This window comes from Vidua macroura, chromosome 2 (genome assembly GCF_024509145.1).
Source record: "Vidua macroura isolate BioBank_ID:100142 chromosome 2, ASM2450914v1, whole genome shotgun sequence".
Classification (NCBI taxonomy): Eukaryota; Metazoa; Chordata; class Aves; order Passeriformes; family Viduidae; genus Vidua; species Vidua macroura.
Window position 1 is genome coordinate 34,419,520 of NC_071572.1, and position 20,354 is coordinate 34,439,873.

The 20,354-nt window shown below is 38.2% G+C and overlaps 1 protein-coding gene across 6 annotated transcripts; it reads left to right on the forward strand.

Moving 5' to 3' along the window:
- Nucleotides 1-2,493: 2,493 nt before the first annotated feature.
- LOC128803739 (granulocyte-macrophage colony-stimulating factor receptor subunit alpha-like) lies at nt 2,494-18,976 on the forward strand. Of its 6 annotated transcripts, none has more exons than XM_053970974.1 (13): nt 2,494-2,645; nt 6,088-6,224; nt 7,077-7,174; nt 7,346-7,482; nt 8,495-8,615; nt 9,911-10,040; nt 10,132-10,307; nt 11,174-11,313; nt 13,011-13,043; nt 13,971-14,100; nt 14,716-14,809; nt 15,460-15,541; nt 18,264-18,976. In XM_053970974.1, exons 2-13 carry the CDS (start codon nt 6,199-6,201, stop codon nt 18,324-18,326), a joined length of 1,230 nt encoding a protein of 409 aa, XP_053826949.1. In that variant the 5' UTR covers nt 2,494-2,645; nt 6,088-6,198; the 3' UTR covers nt 18,327-18,976. The 6 variants fall into 6 exon arrangements, with proteins under 6 accessions (XP_053826949.1, XP_053826951.1, XP_053826950.1 ...); XM_053970976.1 differs by having other exon boundaries at nt 7,349-7,482; XM_053970975.1 differs by having other exon boundaries at nt 6,125-6,224.
- The last annotated feature ends 1,378 nt before the right edge of the window (nt 18,977-20,354 follow it).

Genomic DNA, 20,354 nt, shown 5'->3' on the forward strand with positions numbered 1-20,354 from the left:
ATGATTACCTTTTGGTCAAAAACTCACCTGGGAAGCTTTTTGCAGCAGGTCAGAACAACAAAGTAAATTTCTAAAAGAGGCCAAATTCATGCTGGACACACTTGTAAACCATCTTTGTATTTTTCCCAGTATGCAGCAGTGGTCGGAGTGGAAATTCTCACAATAACTTGCTAAAAAGAGTGATGGGGTTGTAACAGACTGCACTGGTTTATATAACCTTGCACAGCAACTCTCCTCTTGGGCAAAATTGCCAGAGTGAGGCATAGTTTGGCTCCAGTCCACCAAAACTTAGCCATGAGCTATGAACAACCATTCAGTGGTTCAACCTGAGGAAGGGAATAGTAAAGTATCAAATATAATAGTATTTATTATATTATTTATATTATATTTATATTAATTATATTATATATCAATATTCTATATTAATATAATTAATATTATTAATACATAATAGTAAAGTATCAAAGTATAGTAAAGACAGAGATGGCATGGGGGTCATGTTAAGTAGAACCAAAACAAACTGCTCAATTTTTTTTTCTGTTTTCTCCTGGAAAGGGATAACTGATTCAGGAAAGGTGTTACAGACAGAACCCTGATGAAGTAGTCCAGGCTACAATGCAAAATCATTGAATCACAGAATGATCAAGGTTGAAAAAGTTCTCCAAGATCATTGAGTCCAACCCTTGACCTAACACCACCACCTTTTCAATAAAACCAAGCAACTCAGTGACGCATTTCCAGTCATTTCTTGAACACTTCCAGGGATGGTAAGCCACTCCTCATACAGCTTACAAATGGACGAGTTAAAACTAATTTAGCCACTGTTTAGGCAGCCTGATGGTACTGGTCAGGTGATACTGTAATACCACCTTCACATCACCTAGAACCTCACCAGACATGCCATCACAACAGCATGCAAATCACCTCAACAAAATTAAGCAGGCACACTGACACACACCTTGCATCACAAATATGTGTGACATGGAAGGATGATATTTCAGAAAGGTTACTCAAGGTGGCAGTGGTCACTGAGGTGGGTGGTGGTACACAAGTAGAGCACATTTGATGAATAGACAATTTCAGATCACACTGAACTGGGACTACACATGTACTGGATGTGCTTTTTTTTAGGCTACATAGAATAAGTAAATTAAGTCCTTTAGAGAGTAGAAGATTTGTAACATGCATGTCCTTTTCCCAAGGTACTGAAAAAGATGACGAGGACTGAGCCAATGCCAGTATATGGTTCTAGAGATAAAATTCTGCAGCTGAGCCCTGCCTCACACATGATGTGACTAAACTGTTATGCATTTCACTTACCTAAGTTTTTTCACCCAAGGATTTGAAAAGGAAAATAATATTAATATGCCTTTCTAGTGAGATCACTGGGTAAAGGTGGGCAAGACTGAGCAGTGTCAATGGAAAAGCAAAGACGTTAAAATTTGAAGTCTGTAAAGTAGTTTGCTGTTGGTGGATCTGAGCACATACACTAGCAAAAAAACAAAACAAAACAACAAACCAAAACAAACCCACCCTACAATTTTGGTTCAATGATAGCAGGGTTAAGAATAGTTCTTCCTTTAACAGACTTACTACTAAGGATCGTCCATCACTCCTTAGAAGCCTAGGGAATTCTTCACCTTCCTGCTTTTGTGCCTGTGTTGGGAGAGGAAGGTAGGGGTTAAATGAACTCCTGTTTGCTAAAAGCATCCAAGAACAGCAGAAATATTAAAAAAAAAAAAATCCATTACATGCAGATTATATAACAAATGGGGAAGTGACTAACAGTCAGAGCCACATCTGAAGTTGCTAGAAGTTAAAGCAAACAAAATTATTATTATTATGCCTCTCATACTTACATGACTGCAAAGATTTTTGCAAATTCAACATTATATTATTCAGTAAACACTTTGGACATTTTCTTTTAATTTCTGCAGTCAGGCACTTTTTCACCTAACATGATATTGTAGCCTAAGATGAACCAAACAGAAACAACCCATAGTTGGCAGTGAGAAAGTTCAGAAATTTGGGTCTGGTATTTTTCTTGGCATTTCTTTGCCTGCAAATATGCAAACCAGAACTTTCTTAGCTGTTTGGGTATACCTGCTAAGGGTTGATCTTCCTCAAAGGAGAATCTGGGCTTGTGCAGGTGCCATAACCAATATAGACAGGCAGCCACTTTAAACATGGACTAGTCACACAACACTGCTTTTATTTCCAGAACCTATTATTTATGAAAATCTGTTTATTTATAGAAGTGGTATTTCCATGAGCATGTTGACATACTGTGACCCTACTGAGTATTTATGTGTTTTTGGGTAATATGTTTGCATATTGTGACTATTAATGCTTAGTTCATCTGACCCAACAGGAAGGAAGAGTTAGTTGCATGATCTCTTCATGTGAAGTTAACATCTGCCAATCAGGAAATTTAAGGAAGCTCAAAAGCAGTAAAGGAAATGATAAGGGAAGCTTTCAAACTTGCAGCATTTGTTACTTAATACTGTCATGCAGTAAAACAAAACTAACTGGCAGAGCAAAACTTTTATGGATTTCTGCATTTAACTACAGCTACACGTTAAAGCGTCCTTGTTGCTGCAAACCAAAATCAAACAAGATAAATGAGGAGAGTTTTTCAAGAGGAGGTATGTCTCTCTATGTTGTGTGTTGATTTTTTTGTGCAACAGAAGATCTTTTGCAGGATACAAATATTTTCCAGGGATTAAGTTAGGTACAGTCATATTTGCACATGTACAAAATCTGGATTAGTGTCCTTTGAGTTTAAGGAGTTCTGGAGAACATTTTGAGGATTCTTTTACCTGTTTGATTAAAAGTAGAAATGTGTATATTTCTAAAGATTTCTGCAAGATCCAAGGAAGACTATGAAATTTCTATTATATCTATTGACTGTTTGACATTTTTTATCTGACATCTATTTTTCAATAACTGAAAGAAATGCTATTTTCTGTACCCTTTTTATAAATTACTCTAACTAGAAGTATTTCTCGGGGGGGAAAAAGGGAGATCACAAAATCATGGGATGGTTGAGGCTGGAAGGAACTTCTGGAAATTGTCCTATCCCAAGCCTTGCTTAGAGCAGGGTCAGCTACAGCGGGTTGCTCAGGCTTTGTCCAGTCAGTATCTCCAGTATGGGTGACTTCAAAGCTTTCCTGGAAAACCTGTTCAAGTATTTGACTACCTCAGACTAAAAGATGTTTTCTTGTGTTTGAATTGAATTTCCATTATTTCAGTTTTTGCCCATTGCTTCTTGTCCAGTCAGTTGTCACCACTGAGCAGAGCCTGGCTCTTTCTCATTCCCCACAGCTGGGTATTTGTACATGTGAATAACATCCCGCTGAGCCTTCATCTCTCCAGGATGAACAATCCCAGATTTCTCAGCCTCTTCTCATATGTCAGAGCCCTTTTGCTGGACTCCCTCCAGTAGCTCCGTATCTTTCTTCTGCTGGGGGTCCAGAACAAGAGCCACCACTCCAGGAACATCTCCTTGACCTGCTGGCAGCACTCTGCCTCGTGCAGCCCAGGGTGCCTTTGATCTTCTGTTCTGCAAGGGCACATTTTTGGCCCGTGGTCAGCCTGTGCCCTTTGTAAAATGCTTTCCAGGTAGATCTCAGCCTCTGCTGGTGCCAGGGGTTGTTCCTCCCCAAGCACAGGACTCAGCACCTTCCTTTGCTGAATTCCAAAAGATTCTTGTCATCCCATTTCTCCATCTTCTCCAGGTCCCTCTGAAGCAAAAATATACCCATACCACCCACTTGTCCCAGTTTCGTATCATCTACAGGAATCAGAATACTGATCTAAAAACTGAAATAGTTGTATTTAGGCAGCAATTTGATAATAATATTTCATTGCTTGGTATGCACTGTAAGGTTTTTATTCCTATTTCAATGCTTCCAGGAAGGCTTAGCCAGTGTAAAATATTCTCCGTATCTCAGCAATGTATCAGTTTATCCTCCCCTTTCCCTATGAGTAAAATACAAAGTTTCATTTCTGGAAGTGTGTCATGGGCAAGAGTAATTTTCCTGGAGACATTGAAGCAAATGAGTCACTCGTCTCAGCTGACATTTTCTGGTACCATCCTGCACTCACAACCTAAGAGCAAAGGCAATAGACTAAGAGGATAAGAATTGATAGTGCTTAACTCAGTGTTTAGTGCATGCTTTATGTAGAAACCACTACAGGTTACCTGACAGTATTTTACTTCTGACATATTGATAAGGTGGATAAATTGACTTTATAACAAACTGCCCTGGAGAGAGCTAGGGAGTCAGCTAAGAGTTGGGGAGTCTGGAAACCAGGTGCTTGAGTACCCCCCAGGGCCAGCCCTCCCCTTTGCAGCAGGATAGACACATGCTTCTGAGGCTGGCTAGGGGAGAAAGAGGAAAGAAGCAAGACCAAAAAAAAAAAAAAAATCATTCTGTTTGGGCATTTCATCCTAATAAATTCTATTTTGATGAAATATGAGGAAATACTGCTTACAGCAGAATATGTATGGTTCTTCTAGTCTGATCCTCCAAATAACACTCACAATCACTTTAACATGAGTGCTCTTTCTGGTACCTTCAATACTGAGGTGACTTTAGACCAAAGAGAGTTTTACCACACCTGTCTGAAGAAGACCAGTCTGGGAGAGGGTGGAGGTCCTGGAGACAGAAAATTCCTACCAATATGATGCTGGAGCCACTTGGCCACCGCACAGAATGTCTGGATTGCTCAGCTGAATGGCTTAGGGCTCACCACAGCTCCTACATCACTCATCCTGTCTGCAGGCAGAGAAAAAACAGAGAACCTGTGTTAGGGCATTCAGCTGGAATGGTCATTTCTTATGAGGAAAGTGAATGCTTACATGCCCTGCTATTCCCACTGCATGTCAGATGAAATATCCAGAGTGTGGAGACAATGATGCCAGCAAACATTTCTCTAAGCAGACAGGCCTGTGGATGATTACTATGGCAATATCCCAGATGAGCATTTCCTTGAGAAAGCATGAAGGGTACTTGCAGCATCGGGCTGCAGACATGTGTAGGAAACCTGAGGGAGGTTTTGAAAGAGCAGGAGTAATCCGAACAGAGAGAGGGAGATCTCAAGAAAAATTAAACAAAGAAAATAAAGGAAAGGTGAGCAGACAGTTGCCAAAGAATAGGAAAACAAATGCCTAGAAAAGGAACATAAGATGAGGAAAGGAAGGGGAAAATGCTGAGTGACTGAACAGAAGGGCCAAAATGGAGGAAAAATATGATTAAGAGGCTGACTAGAAGGACAGCAGCTCTTCAGGTACTCATGTGCACTACTGGGGAAGTCCCTGAGAGCATGGGAAAGTGTAACTATCAAGACAATATCTCACAGAGAATTTCAGGGCCAGTCCTCTATACTGTTTGTACTTGAGATTCTTCAGTATCACTTCCCAGCAGCCTTGGCCACATCCTTACTGTAGTATGATAATTTACAAATATGGATGCTGCAAGAGATAAGCAGGTTACAGTGAAGAGTCTGTCTCTGTTGCAACCCCAGCATGGTATAGTGGCCTAGCTTGAATCCTGGGGATGTGATGGACACGTCACATCAAGCCAATTTCCAGGAAATGTGACATGACTTCTGAAAATATTCAAGACTACAGAATGACTTGCTTTCAACATCGGGGTAGGTTTTTGCTTTCACCACAAGTGGAGTCAGTTTGAAATCAGCATTCTGAGATAACTATAAAAATTAATATAGAAGGGCTGACTAGTAACAAAATATTACCACCTTTCTCTTTTTCATGACTTTTTAAGAATTTAATTCAGTTTTAGAATTATCCTTAGTATTATGTGTAATCAAGAAAATTGCTACTATGAAGTTGCTCTGCTAAATAATGCTAAAGCAAATGAAAATTTAACCAGAGTTGTTTCTTCATGTAGAAAAAGAAAAGCTGGGAAGAGAGAAATCTTTTCTAAAGAGTTTTAACCTCCTTGGAGAAAAAGAAAATTGTGCATAAGATGAGAAATGTTTGACAAGAGCTGATGCCAGTGTTTGACTAGCTTTGCTCAGTCCACCATAACACATGAATGAATGTGGATTCGCCCTTTGTAGGTGCTCACACTTCCTTAGTAATTTAAATTTCTTACAGTGATGTGGAACATCTGACTCCTTGGTTTCTGACACTGAAGCAAGATAAAATTCGAAGTAGACTATTCTGTATGGATGCAAACCTCTAAGACCAGTGGGAGGTATGTAGTTTGAAAAGTGGAGACCCATTTGTGATAGCAAACAGGAAGAAACTCTGTGGTGCCCTGACCTTGGCTGGCCACCAAGCTGCTCTCTTACTCCCCCTCTTCCTTATTCTCTTCTTTCCCTCAGCAGAAAATATTCAGCCACTCCCTGGGACAGGGGGCCACAGTACACATATAGCAGCTGCTTTGGAAGTCAAATGTCTAGACAAGAAATGCCTCATCCCATCCAAATCCCTCTTTCTCCCAGGTTTTATTGCTGAACATGATGCCATATGATATGGCATGATATGATATCCTTATCAGCTGGGGTCAGCTGTCCTGGCCATGTTCCCTCCCAGCCTCTGGCTCACCCTCAACCCACTGGCCTCTGCAGAGTTGGTGGGATGAGGTTGGGGAGACAACCCTGATGCTGTGCCAGCACTGCTCAGCAACAGCCAAAACACTGGTGTGTTATCAACACCATCCTAGCTACTAATACAAAGCACAGCATTGTGACGTTCACAGGGTCAGAAAGCAAGAAAACCTGACTTTCTGATGGTATAGTTAGGATAGATGTGTGGGAAAAAGTCATTCTCAGTCATGGTCTCTGCACTGAATACAGTGAGTGTATTTATCATCATGAGAGTCTGTGGCTGCTTTATTTCAAACTGCTTTGTTATAGGCAGTATCATGGCTACTCAGTTAGTTCAAAGAAGAGATGCATGAAGCACATCCTCTGCTTGGCTTTTCTAAAGAATATTTTAAAAAAAATAAGTTTTGCAAAACCAAAATATACTTTAACATGATTTTCCTTTAATTTTTTAAAATACTTTCATTTTTCTTTCTGAAAGTTTCATTATCTCTTTCCAGAGAAGGAGATATGTTTGATACTCTTGGACCCATTTGTATGATTTTGTGGTACATGATGCTATTTCATCCCTTGCATGCTGACATCCAGTGTATGGAGTGTAAGTATGTTTTTGCAGATACAATCTGAGAAACAAAATTTAACTCTTCATTTATCAGGGATACTTGTAATGAAACTGGCAATTGCTATCTTAAGCCTGACAGATACCATCCTCTGTATTCAACAAAAGCAATAGCATATCCTTACTGAACTCATGCTGCAACACTTTCAGCAGATGCACAGGAATCACCTATTACAAATGTGAATGTGGACTGGAGGAAAATGGAACTGTCCTGGGAGAGCAGCAGGAATTTCTCTGAGTACAAATGTATCATCATGGACAGAGACATGGAATATATAGACACAGAGGTGAACTTGCTATTCATTGAGATAAATAATTGTACCTTTTCTCAATTTCACTTTGAAAATAAATGAATGTCTCAGATAACATCTGACATGTGGCTGTTTGCAGTCTACAGCTTGATCTCTTAGGGGCTGTGGAAAGCCATCAGCAATGCCAAGGTGCATTTACTGTGAGATGAGCACCCAATGCATACTAAAGAATTGAAGTTCTGACATCAAAGTAGAAAGAAAGTGATAGCCTGAACTGCAGCTATGTTGAGTCATGAGTAGGGATGTAGCTGCTAAAAAAAAGGGGCTGTGAGATTAAGTGAGATTTCCAGGGACTTGAAAGAGACATAGCAAGAGACCCCCCCCCTCAAAAAAAAAAAAAAAAAGAAAAAAAAAAAAGAAAAAAAAAAAGAAAAAAAAAAAATTCCCAGAAACACTGCCATGGATTATGGTTATCTTAAGTTCTTCACTTGTTTCCCAGTAAACTGGATCATGACTGTATCACAGGCTATTTTATAAACCCACATTATCCAAAGAGGAAAATGGGAAGCTTGACAAATAGAGATGGCTTGTTCAGCCTAGCAAAGCAGGTGCCCTAAAAGTACAGTACAAAATACATCACGTTTTTATTGATGATTATATGTGTTACACCATAGACACTTTTTAACCCCTGAGCAGGTCATATGAGGACTTTTATTTTGCTTAATCCTTTGATTAAATTCCTTTGTGGCTCCCCTATGTATTTGCCATCTTCTGTTATGCCACTGGGCTACTATTAGCCTCCTAAAATAGTTGTGCACTAGTGTAGCATCCAACTCCTGAGCTGCAAAGCTTTTTGTGTAGTTATGTTTTTGATCCCTCAGTTCCATTCTATATCACCCTTGAGTGCTAAAGGAGAGAGATAGCTCTTGAGCCAAAACCATACATATATATGGAATTGCATTCCTGAGTTGCATTTCCATAGCCAGCCTCATCTTAAATCAGAAGAGGAAAAGCAGGGAAATAAAATATTAACATGTTCTCTTTTCAGGTGGATAGCCCACTATGCAGCTTTCCAGCAGAACTACACATGCCTCGGCACAAAGGGGTAACTTTTATCATTGAAGTGCCAAACACAAACATCTCAAAACAATGCAACTTTCTCCCTGGAGGTAACGTATACGGTCTGGCTAAGGTTTTATGCATTTGCAATCTTTTAAAGGTAAACATTGCTTCAGAAAACAGTTACTTACACAGTAGGTAACTATATTTTCTACTAAAAGCTTCTTTTTTTCAGATCTGTTAAAATTATTTGCTTTGTAATAAATGTCTCCATCATTCTGCAAGAGATGTATTACAACAAATGTATCCATAAACACATTATTCTCTTTTATACTAAGGCTCCAAAATGCTAATAAATTACAGTGGTTTAAGGGTGGATTCAAATAACTCTTCTGGCTGTTACAAATTAAGATTTTAGTACTTATTTATTGAGTGCCTTTCTACTGGGCTGTTGATGAGTTTGTTGTGAGCCATTTTTCCCTTCCTTATCAGCTCAGAGTTCTCCATTAAAATTCTCCAGCCGCCAGTGGTGCAGCAGCTGTGTGTAACTGGGGTATTTCAGACATGACAGAGGTGATGGATTAGCAGCTTTCCCATGTCTGAGCAGAGAAAATGCTCACTGCTCTTCTCTTCCTGTACATTTGCCAGTGGAAATATTCATGGTGACCCCCAAAATACAAGCTAGGTCACATAAAATTTCAGTGTGCCTCCCCAGCTGGCCCTACCTTCCAAGTGTGCAGCTTCCCCAGAGGATTCCCCTGTTCTTCCATAAGGTTGCCCACTTTATTGGGCCCTGGAGAGAGCTGGAGTCAGTAGCAGAGGAAGCCTCCATGCTTTCACTGAATTTAGGACATAGCACAGAAAGAAACAGAAAACTGGTTAAAGGAGAAGATAGGAAAAGGCTGAGCATGCCTGCACAACCATGAGGGACCTTCAAAAGAAATGAGGTTCCCATTTCAATGTGATCCAGAAAAGCAAAAGAACAAATCACTGTCACCCATATGAAGGTGGAAAGATCTAAGGAGGAGCCTTCTTGATTGGAGAGCAGGAAAAAGTCCAACCTTACTTCTAAAAGTCTCAGCTCTTTTAATCCTCTGTGTAAACATGTCAGAAGTGGTCTCCTGGGCATTAATTGCAAGAGAAATACTTCTCTCTGTAGCAGCATGGATGGTATTAAAAGGCAATGTGCCTTCCTTTACTTGTGGAATGCTTCACTGACAGGTTTCACAGCTCAGAGACAGTTAAAGTGGAGTGACAGTAGAGTTTTCTCTCTGTTGTCACTCCTAACCCAAGCAATAACTAGCTGGGTTTGCAGGTATCTAACATACCTAAGTGTGTGCCATGATCCTCCAGCTTGGAGGAGTCACATGATTTTTCCTCATCATGGATATTCCTGTGTTTGCAGGCATGAATGGGTCAGCCATTGAAAACTTCTCCTGTGTGATTTATAACATCTTCCTCATGAACTGCACTTGGCAGGCAGGAGGGGATGCTCCAGCAGACACACAGTATTTTCTCTACTGGCAGAAGTCAAGGTAAGTAGGTCTGCTTGGGACAGGGAATTCTGAATTCTCATTCAACACATCACAGTGCCTGTGTTTAACTAAAATACTTTGCTGTATGCAGCGATGAAGAGGAGAGGGAATGTGAGCTTTACATTAAAGATGAAAATTGCAGAAATATGGGATGTATCTTCCAAAATGTGAGCATAGGGATTGAAAAAGCTTACTTCTTGGTGAATGGGTCTAGCAAAGACTCCCTAATCCAGTTCTATGATGAGTACATTGACCTATATAAAATTGGTAAGTAATTGAACATTTTATTTTATTACTGTTTTATAAAATAAGGAAGTGGGGATTTTTTCTTGAAAAGCATATTAAAATAAAGTGTTGCTGTTGCTGGAATCTGCATTGCAGGGCAGACTTTGCTTCCAACAGCTGACAGAATACAGCTCCAAAACTTGACTAAAACAAGCAGAGGCAGCCTGAAAAAACTGCTGAGACAAGAGGTGTGGACATGGTCATAGATTCCAAGTAATGAAACACAATGGCCAGATTTTCAAGGCCACCTTTCTTAAGGGATTGTTTTACCATTCCTTAATCTCACACCTCTCTGAGAGCCACAAGAGCAACATGTCCTAAAACCAGAGTGAGGCTTCAGCTTCCAAATTAGGATGGCGTTAGTTAAATATGTGGGTACCTCTGTGAGACTTTAGGTGTGACTTTAAGCCCCAAGAGAAATCAGGTCACACTGAATCAACTATATTTTAGGCACTCCAATTCAGATGCCTTGAATGCATCATGAATAAGACCACATATATAAAAACTTCCTTCCCTTTTCCTATGGAAATTCGCATTGTCAACATCAGGTTGGAAAACAGATGTAGAAGAAAATGGCACTCTGCTGATTGCACTACTGAATAATACAAAATCTTTCATACCTTTTCTTTACATGAACTTCATTTACTTCAGATGTCCAAAAACTGCAGTGGTATATTCTCAAGTTCTGGAAAGGTGTTTTACTGCTGTTTACCAGATAACTTCAGTTAGCACCAGCAGCACACAGTTGTACATCAGACGCCTCATCTTCACATGCATTTTGTTGTGAAGGCATGAGTTGTAGCTGTTTACTGACCATGCCTATATTAATTATTCAATTTTTTCCCCAGAAATACTCACTGCTCCATTAAATGTCACTGCCCATTGTACCAGAGATCCAACAGGTTGCATAATTACGTGGCATCCACCCCTTACAAGTCATGTGGAAAATACAAAGTGTTTTCAGTATGAAATTAGCATACAAAATAAGGTAAAAACAATTTATTGTTTTGTGTTTGGTACCATACCTGTGCTCATGCATATCTATAATGTGTATATTTCTGAATTCCTTACTTGTTAATTTTTCTCTCATAAGTTTTGGTGTCCTCCTGCTACAGTTTCCCACCTCTCATCAACTTCTGCAGCTCAGACGCTTACCATGGTAGCAACTGCTCAGCCACAAGACCATTACAGGAAAGATCAGCTAAGGGTTAAACATAAATATAAAACTGCAATAAAGCAACACATCATTAAATTTCATTTGTTTATTAAAAACAAGACCAATGAGTTGCGGGCTGTTTGGATTATGTGGATTTTGGATCTTTCACACATTAATAGTATCTACTTTGGTACCTATTGGTACAAGGAGCAATTGCAGTACATGCAATTGCAGCAATGTAGCTTTCCAGCTAGGTGGTGTAATTTGACAATAAGATCTTGTGTGAAATAGTTATGAAGTTTTACATAAAGATATAGATCACAACATAGCAATAGTGTCAAAACATTTATTTGAAAGAAATACATTTTAACTCTTGTTTCCTGTAAAACGCTGTGCCACAGTCAGAATGGGTGGGATTCAGTGTAGATTTCTACATTTGGGTAGGAAATTCATCTCCTAGACTGAGACACCTTAATGCAGGTGTCTGCACAGGAGCACGAATATCTCCTAAGGGTCAGTGTGCACATTAGAGCTCCCTGCTGTGGAGCAGTAGGTGTCTCACAGCCCTTGAGGTGCTGAAGGTACCAGCAGTACTGACATGGAGATGGCAGCCAGAACTCACACCTTCCAGGAGGGGCCAACAGAGGTAAGGCAGCTAAAGCAGCACAACACATCTAAAGTTTAAGGAACTCATTTACACCCTGCTCATTCCCAGCACAGGCTGAGGACCTCCATCATGTCCTAAGCTGAAAGCACTCAGCTGACAATGAGTGATGGGGAAATGCTAGTCTGCTTTACAGTAAAAGACATACTGTGAGTGTGTTTTCTGTAATGAGACATTCCTTCCAGTTACACCTTTCTGACTTTTCCATAATGCTGGCTATCCTTATATAACATGTGACAGATGTTTCCAGGACCTCAGCCTTTCAATGCTTTCTGAGATCATTGCTAAAAGTCACTGCTGTTGAATTTGTTCACTCATTTTTGAACCTATACTTTTCTTCAAAATTTTCAGGTTCTTTGACCAAGGTAAGTGTTTGATTCCACTTGATTAAATTTTGATTGCATAGGATGTGTAAGCAGCTCTTTACAGAAAGCCCCTGAGCATGGATACGTCTAACAGAGACTTTGACTGGAAGGAGGATAAATTCACTATTCACATCAATTTTCACAAACTATTGTGAAATCACAGCTCCCAGATCTGCTGTGTTTGTAGGATGATGTGATTGCTTGTGTAATTTGGATATGGATGAGAATGCACAGTGTGTATAAAAATACCCTTAGTGGTAAATGCAGCTTCTCACATCTACTGACAAATAATTAATATTTCCTTCCTTTTGTAAAAGGAAATGTAGGAAGACAAAACTCTGAATAAAATGCTGTTATTCTGGGACATGACTGGAAAATAATATCTGATTGATTTTTCAGTTTAAAATAACTTATAATCTTCAAAAGCAAGAAAATGAGAAAAATATAGAGAAATATTTGATTAAAAATAATAAAAATGAAGATTTGTCTTTCTTTTGCAGGATGAGCCCAAAGAAGAGAAAAAGCTTCCTCGTGTAAGTATTCTTGTCACATACAAATTTGTGCTTTTGCCTACTTAAGCATATAAATACCATTACAGAAAATACACTTATAGAGCTACAGATTTTGTATCAATGTAGCAATGAGAATTCAGAAAAATATGTTACTGTGATATCTTTAAGTGTAAACTTAATATTTCCCTTTTGGGTGGGGTAGGCAAAATTTTCCATGCATTTCACAAAACTTCATACATTCCATCTATTGCACAAATAGATTTTGTTCCTGACAGATGTGACATTTTGCTTACTAAAACTCTGAAACACTCTTTCTCATTGGAATAATACCACTGATAGCTCAGAACAGCTAGGCAAAGGGAGTACAACGATCTGCAAAACCTGGGGAATTTGATAAATACTGTCAGTCTTCCCTCAACAAATGAGTGGTTTTCTAAGCCTTGGAAGGGCTTGACAGATTCCAGACTTTGTATAAAGTATCATGAAGCCAAATATAACTTATCTGTTATTGTATTGTCTCAAGAGCATTAAATCTTTTTAGCAATGACAGACATCATCCACACCTTTTTAATCCCCATGAAGGTTGCAAGGGGAGTTTACAGGGTACTTCTTCACTTTCTGCTTTGTGTCTTTTAGATTTCTTTAGGGTCCACAAATAAGGACACAAAAAAAAAAACCCAAACAAAAAAAAAAAAAAAAAAAAAAAAAAAAAAAAAGAAAAAAAAAAAAAGTGTCCATAAAGCATAATAAAAGAAATCAAAGACAAAATAAACTTAAAAAAAAAATTAACCTTCAAAACCTAGACAGTTTTGCTGGCAAGATAGTACATACCTAAACAAAATCATACAAATTATTTTTTTATAGAAACTATATCAGGAAATTTACCCGCCAACATTGTTAATATTTGCCTATGAGGTGAAATGCAGAGTCTGATCACTTTCCTTTTAGGTAAGGAATGACAGATATGAATTTCAAAATTACAATGAGAAAAAAATATACACTCTGAAAATCAGAGCACGTGGAAAAAACTGTCTTGTAAGCTCAAACTGGGGGGAATGGAGTGAACCCATTGAGTTTGGTAAGACCATGAATTTTTTTTTCAGTATTACCTTATTTGCTTCTCTTTCTTCCTCACAGTCACAGAAATGAATAAAATCTTAATTTTTACCCAATTACAAGGAAGGAACAGGAGGGGTTTTATTAATGTGGAGGAGTAGCTCCAATACTGTGGCAGCAGAGCCTTTAATTAGCAAGGATTGTGAAGGCAGCAGTTACTCAGATGCCAGGGCTACAGAAACAGACTGAGACGCACCCACCCTTGTCTTTGGTCTCCTGTGATGAGGCTGCCTCTCTGTTCTCTTAAGCTTTTACATTAATATCACCCCTTTCCTCCTGCATTTTTCTTTTCACCCTTTACACTAATTTTGCTCTATTAATTTTTCTGTTTATTCTTCTCTTTTTCCAGAATTTAAAAAAAATTCTCTAAATTTCAATTCTCTAAATTTTAGATATTTGAAAAGGTTTAAAATGTATCAAGCCCATCTGCATTTTTGGACAAAATTCTATAATGAAGTCAAGTTGAAGTCCTTTAGAACATTCAAAAAATATAGTGAAATTCACATTCGTTATATCATACAGTCAGAAAGGCAGCTTTTTACCATGCTAAAATATCTCTCTGTCTTGGCTGTTTCAGGTCAAGGGAAAGATTACTTTATTTTTGTGATTTTATTTCTGATTGCACTTGGAACAATCTCAATTACACTTATCCTGTATTGTCTTTTTAAAAGGTAAATTAATTTTTTTTTCTCTAGACACTACTGACAGAGTATTATCTATATGAAACACATTCCTCCAACCTCCTACTTTCCTACCTGCAAATCTGAATCATCTGATTATCAGTGTCATGAACTATTACCACAAGGATTGCTGGGGATGGCCCTTTGGCATGCAAAATCACTAAGTGGAAAAGGGGGAAAGGATGTTGATGTTATTGAATGATTGATTCTACCAGATCCTACAAAAGCTTTTTTGTTGTTACTTTTAAGCATTTAACATCCAGGTAGCTTTGAAGCCATTGGCTGTATACACTACCAGACAAGAGGGAATCCAAATTAACGTATTGTTATTTTGAGAAAACTTCTCACTCAGTGGTGAAAGTTATGTCACGTGATTTATTCAAAGTAATTTTTTAATAACATATTTACTATGACTCTAATCACAAAATAAATTTTAATAACCCAAATGCTAAGTGTAATAATAGTTACCCACCAGTTACCCCACTGAAAATATCTTATTTCTCATTTAATTTGTAAAGCAATAGATATTCAATCTTGAAAGTAAAAAAGTCCTTAAGTTACACCACAAAATGTTTGTGTAAGTTATATTAGCCGTATTAGTGTATTTTTAATTTCTCCACAATCCCATTTTCTACCCAAAGGTACTGCAGTTTCAAGAACATATTTCCTCCCATACCACAACCAAGAGACAAATTCAATGCATTAAGTGATGAAGATATCCAGGTATGATTTCTTCTCAATTCAGTCAAATTTGTTAACTACAAACCACAACAGGTCAAAGACTTGAAGAACTGACTTTTAAAAATAAGTGTTAACATTTGGTCCAAAACTAATTTCTGTCACGCAAGATATGCTGCTTTGAAACCTGAAAAGCTCTATGCCAACACTAAAACAAAAGATTGTCCTGGACATATTTGCAAACATATTTTAAGACCAGAGTTTTCACTTTTACTGAGACCCGTAGTTTCTGTATGTATCAGCTTTACAAGGTTGCTGTTCACACTTTAAAAATAACCTAAGTGAGGATGCATCTTCCATTAGCATTTTCAAACATCAATGGTAATGTGAATATTTCCTAAGCCTGACCTACACCCATGTAAAAATCCTGTCACACTTAGTGCAAATCAGCAGGGCTGGAAAGACTTAAAAGTTAAACTTCCTCTTGCTTCAACACAGGATTTGCAATTTCAGTGTTTTGTGTGAATTGTATTTGACCAATATACTGTAGCATCCCTGTGCAGCCTATTCTGTGTGTTTATCTAGCCTTACTTTTAAAAAGCCTTTTTAATAGCTTGGTTTAATGCACCTAAAATCCATTACTTTTTATCCTTATTCCTTTCCTGTTTACAGTATCATACACACCTGCACACTGTCAACAGCAAGTAACTCTTCTGTCTATCTGCACACATCACGATAACCAGGCTTCAAACCATTCATGCTTGTCAAATCCATCCATTTGAGCAGTGGTTTGTATGGTGACTGCATAGTGAGGGGATGCTTTCACTCAGCTGGCTAAAGCAAAGACATACTTGAAATCAGTAAATCAGTCATTAATTGCCTAAAATTCAGTGGGCAACACCACACATTCCAATGAAGATTCCAAAAGTGACACATATATTTTCCTTCAATTGTTTACAAAGAATCCCCAAATCTCTGACTACTAAAACTCTCTTGTTTTGGTAACTATATACCAGCTTGCTGTCCTGATTAATTTGTCTTTGGTCCTACCACCTTTGGCTTTCATAGAAAGCAGGTAGGAGTGTGAGTTAGATAGGTTTCCTCATACACCTTAAGTCATAAATAACTGGTATCTCACTTCCTACCAGGCTGCCAGAGCTAAGGCTACAGAGCAGCAGCAGTCCACAATCCATCACATTAAATAATAATAGCTAGGAAAGTAACAAGCAGGTTTTGGGAAATTGTTAACTGATTGCTTGCTTTTCCTGAACTTGAGTGGCTTACAAATTCCTGTGCAGATACACTACCAAAAATACTCAAATCACTCCACTACAAGCCAAAGGCCTTTGTGGATGAGGTCTGCAAACTGTGGCACAGGCACTTCCGTGCAGGGAGCAATGCAGCAATAGCACTTGCCAGAGTTAAATGAAGCCCTCACGTTACCTCACACTTACCAACCAGCGCTGTGAAGATAATTCATATGATTTTGACATGTTTAAACAGTTTGATCTACTCTTAAAACCTAATTTTATTTTACCTCTTCTCTCCAAACTCAGTACCTTCAACACTGATTGAATGCTGTAATTCTTCAAAGTTATTAAAATAATAACACAGTACAAAAAGTACATTTTCAAAAGCTCTCCTCCACTGAATACCAAAGACTCTCCCTGACATTTAGTGCTAATGGATTTTTGAGCTGTTTTGAAACCTGTAATATCCTTTGCTAATCACATATTTTTAAAACTTGCATTTCCTCATTTTCCCTCTATTTACTCAATGACCTTTCACCTTTTCTCATTCTTTTCTCCTATTACATAATACTTTTCCTGAGATCGCTGGAAAGGCTCATGATTAAAAAAACCTAACTTTCTGCACTGCATCCTTAAACACTCATGTTAAAGAACTGCCAATTTTATTTGCTTTAAGATCCTCCCAATCAAATCATTCAGTGCATCAGACAATTTGCACTCCTCTAATCCATTCTATTTTACTCATCTTACTACAGACCAATGGCTTTCTAGTCATTCTCTCCCCATATGCTTTCCTCACCATTACTGAATTTTATCGCCTCTTGCCTGGAGTTAAATATATTCCAAGAACTTGCAAGACACACACTTTGTGCATTTTCCTTGGAGAACAGTAAAGTAGCCCAAAACACCATGATCACAAAGCCCTGCAGTGCTTTACCCATTCTTCAGTTTTCGTAGGAAAAATGTCCCCAGAACACCCTGATTTGATGATCTGCAACATACCCTCAGTATGACAGCAAGCTTGCTTTTTTTAACCTGTTTTCCCCACCAGTACTATCCCTCCTTTTTTTTTTTAATTTATCTTCCCTCAAAACTTTAAACTCCAAATGCTCTATGAGTACTATGATCTTACCTACCAGCAGGCACTCTCCTAGAACTCCAGGTTAGCCAATGTAAAAATGTGTGATAGCAACCAAAATATTTTATCTACATGTCTAGCCAATGCCTACATATGGAAAATTCAGCCAATATTAACTGAATAAATTCCTTCTATTGTCTCAGCTAAGGTTATCCAGTATCTAAACCAGCTTATGTTCTTCCTCCTGCTAACAGCTAGTACTGCTCAGACATATTGAAACATTCCCTAACTCTCCTTAGAACTGTTTTCTTCTGCCTTGCAATAATTTATTCAGTATTAAAAGACCAAGATGGGATGCCTTGGATACTGCTGAAACTAAAGTTCAGAATGATACCAACTTGTAGCCTACTGCATGGTACAGAATTTTCGTTCTCTTTAGACAGAGTATGTAAATCTACCAACAAAATGTCATACTGAGGAAATGACTACAATTGAAGAATGATCCAACTTTCCAAAAAAACACCTGATTCCCCAACATGAAAGAAAATTATGGATCCTGCTGACAAGTACTTCAAACCAGCCTATAAAAGAATATAATCATCTATAAAACTGTTTGTCCCCTTAAAATCCACTTAAATGGAGCAGATGAAAAAAGGGGAGAAAAATCAGTGAAATTTGTTTTTTCCTTTGTTCAAACCCACTTCCAGTTCCTGGCAACTAAGCTTTTCTGCAAAGATCTACTTTGAAGAAGTGCTTAAACCTTGCTAAGAGGTTCTTCACAAAAAGAGACAAGCCCTCTTAACCAGAATAAAGCTGTTACTTCTTCTTCTCATTGCTATGAAGCTTCTTTCCTCTCTTTATAATGATTTCCTGTAGCCTGACAGGCTTGCTGTATTATGCCACAGTAACTTTACTGTAATTTTTATATGTCCAGTTATTTTCTAAAGCATAAACCAGCTATTTAGAATGTGTTTAAATTGCTCTTTGATCTTCCAACCAGTAACACCAAACTACCCCAATACATGCAATTAACTTTATGCAAGGCAAGAACAGAAAATAAAATTATACTTGTCAATTTTAACTATTAATACTGGTCTGTCAGCTATTTCATGAGCTCAGTACTGCAACTGTAAATAAATCTCTGCAACATTATGATCCTGTGCAGTTTTAGTATGTACTTAATTAACACAAATAGCATTGAAAGCCTTCAAAAAATCTAATCAGTTGTGAGAAATTAAATAAAATCTAATATTTAATAACTAGATCTTATATGTAAAAATTCCTCACAAATGTATTTTAGTTTCTTCCTTCAAAGGGTGGAAATGCTATTTCCAATGCCTTCCAAAAATAATACAGGCTTTAGATGCCAGTATTTTCTTTTACAAATGTTGGATGTCTTCCTGTTCATACTTTTCAAAATGAATGAATGTCAATGTTTCAATAAGACAGAGAACAAATGGTGGTTTTTTTAAAAGTTTCATTTATTGTTTGCCTCTTACATCCCTAAACTGCATCATACACTGGAAATTGCTGCTGCATGACTAAAGGAAGCCATGTTAAAAAAAAAAAAAACCTGACACCACAAATTAGTTCATCTTGAATGTACAGCATAGGGAAATTGCAGTTCCACTTAAACTTTTTGTCCTGGCTTAGGGCAGATTTGGGATGATTTGTTTATTTTCCTATTTCTTTTGGTTAAACCTTGTTCTGAAGGGGAGATTGGGTGTAGAAGTCCTGTCCCTTTTAGGGGCTGCTGAAGTAACTTCCACATTTGGTTTCTCTCCCAAAGCTTGGGTGCTCACAGGGAGGTATCCATCATTATCTCTACCCTTGCAAGGCACTGATACAGAAAGAAACCTGATTGATGTGTTTATACAGATAAAAGTATCTTCCCCTGCTCCCTAGATAATTGACTGGCAGTGTTAAAACCAAATGACCTGCCTGCACCAGAGGGAGCTGCTACTGCCACACGGGATGCAAGAACCATTTGCAGTAGGTACACGAAGTTTGCCAGTAGCCTGTGTACAGAGTAGCTGTGTAATGTCCTTACATTCACATACAGATGTTGAATGCAGTGCTTGTGCAACAGTGAAAGGAAAAAGTACACTCGAGAGGAAGGTAATAACCAGCCAAAGCCAAGCAGGTAATTTAAATACTTCATCTTGAATAGCAATCTCAGAAGGCACACAGAAGAACTCAAGACAGCTCAGTCAGCCTTCAATAGGTCATACAACACTTTTCCTTTCTCAAGATATAGGGAGAACTCTTAAAACATCAAGATTAACATCTCGTTTTCCTCTACTGGTCCTTCTACCATGTCTTTGCAGATTACAAAGTACAAAAGATTATATACACATGAAGAACAGCACATAGGTATTACATTATCTCAAAGAGCAGTTATGAGAAATTACTCCATCTGGTCTTCTGACCATCCCTAAATATCAATCAGTTAATACTGAAGGCTGACCTACTTTGATCTATTATTTTACAGCTACATAGAAGCACACACATCTCCCTCCCCCACAACCCT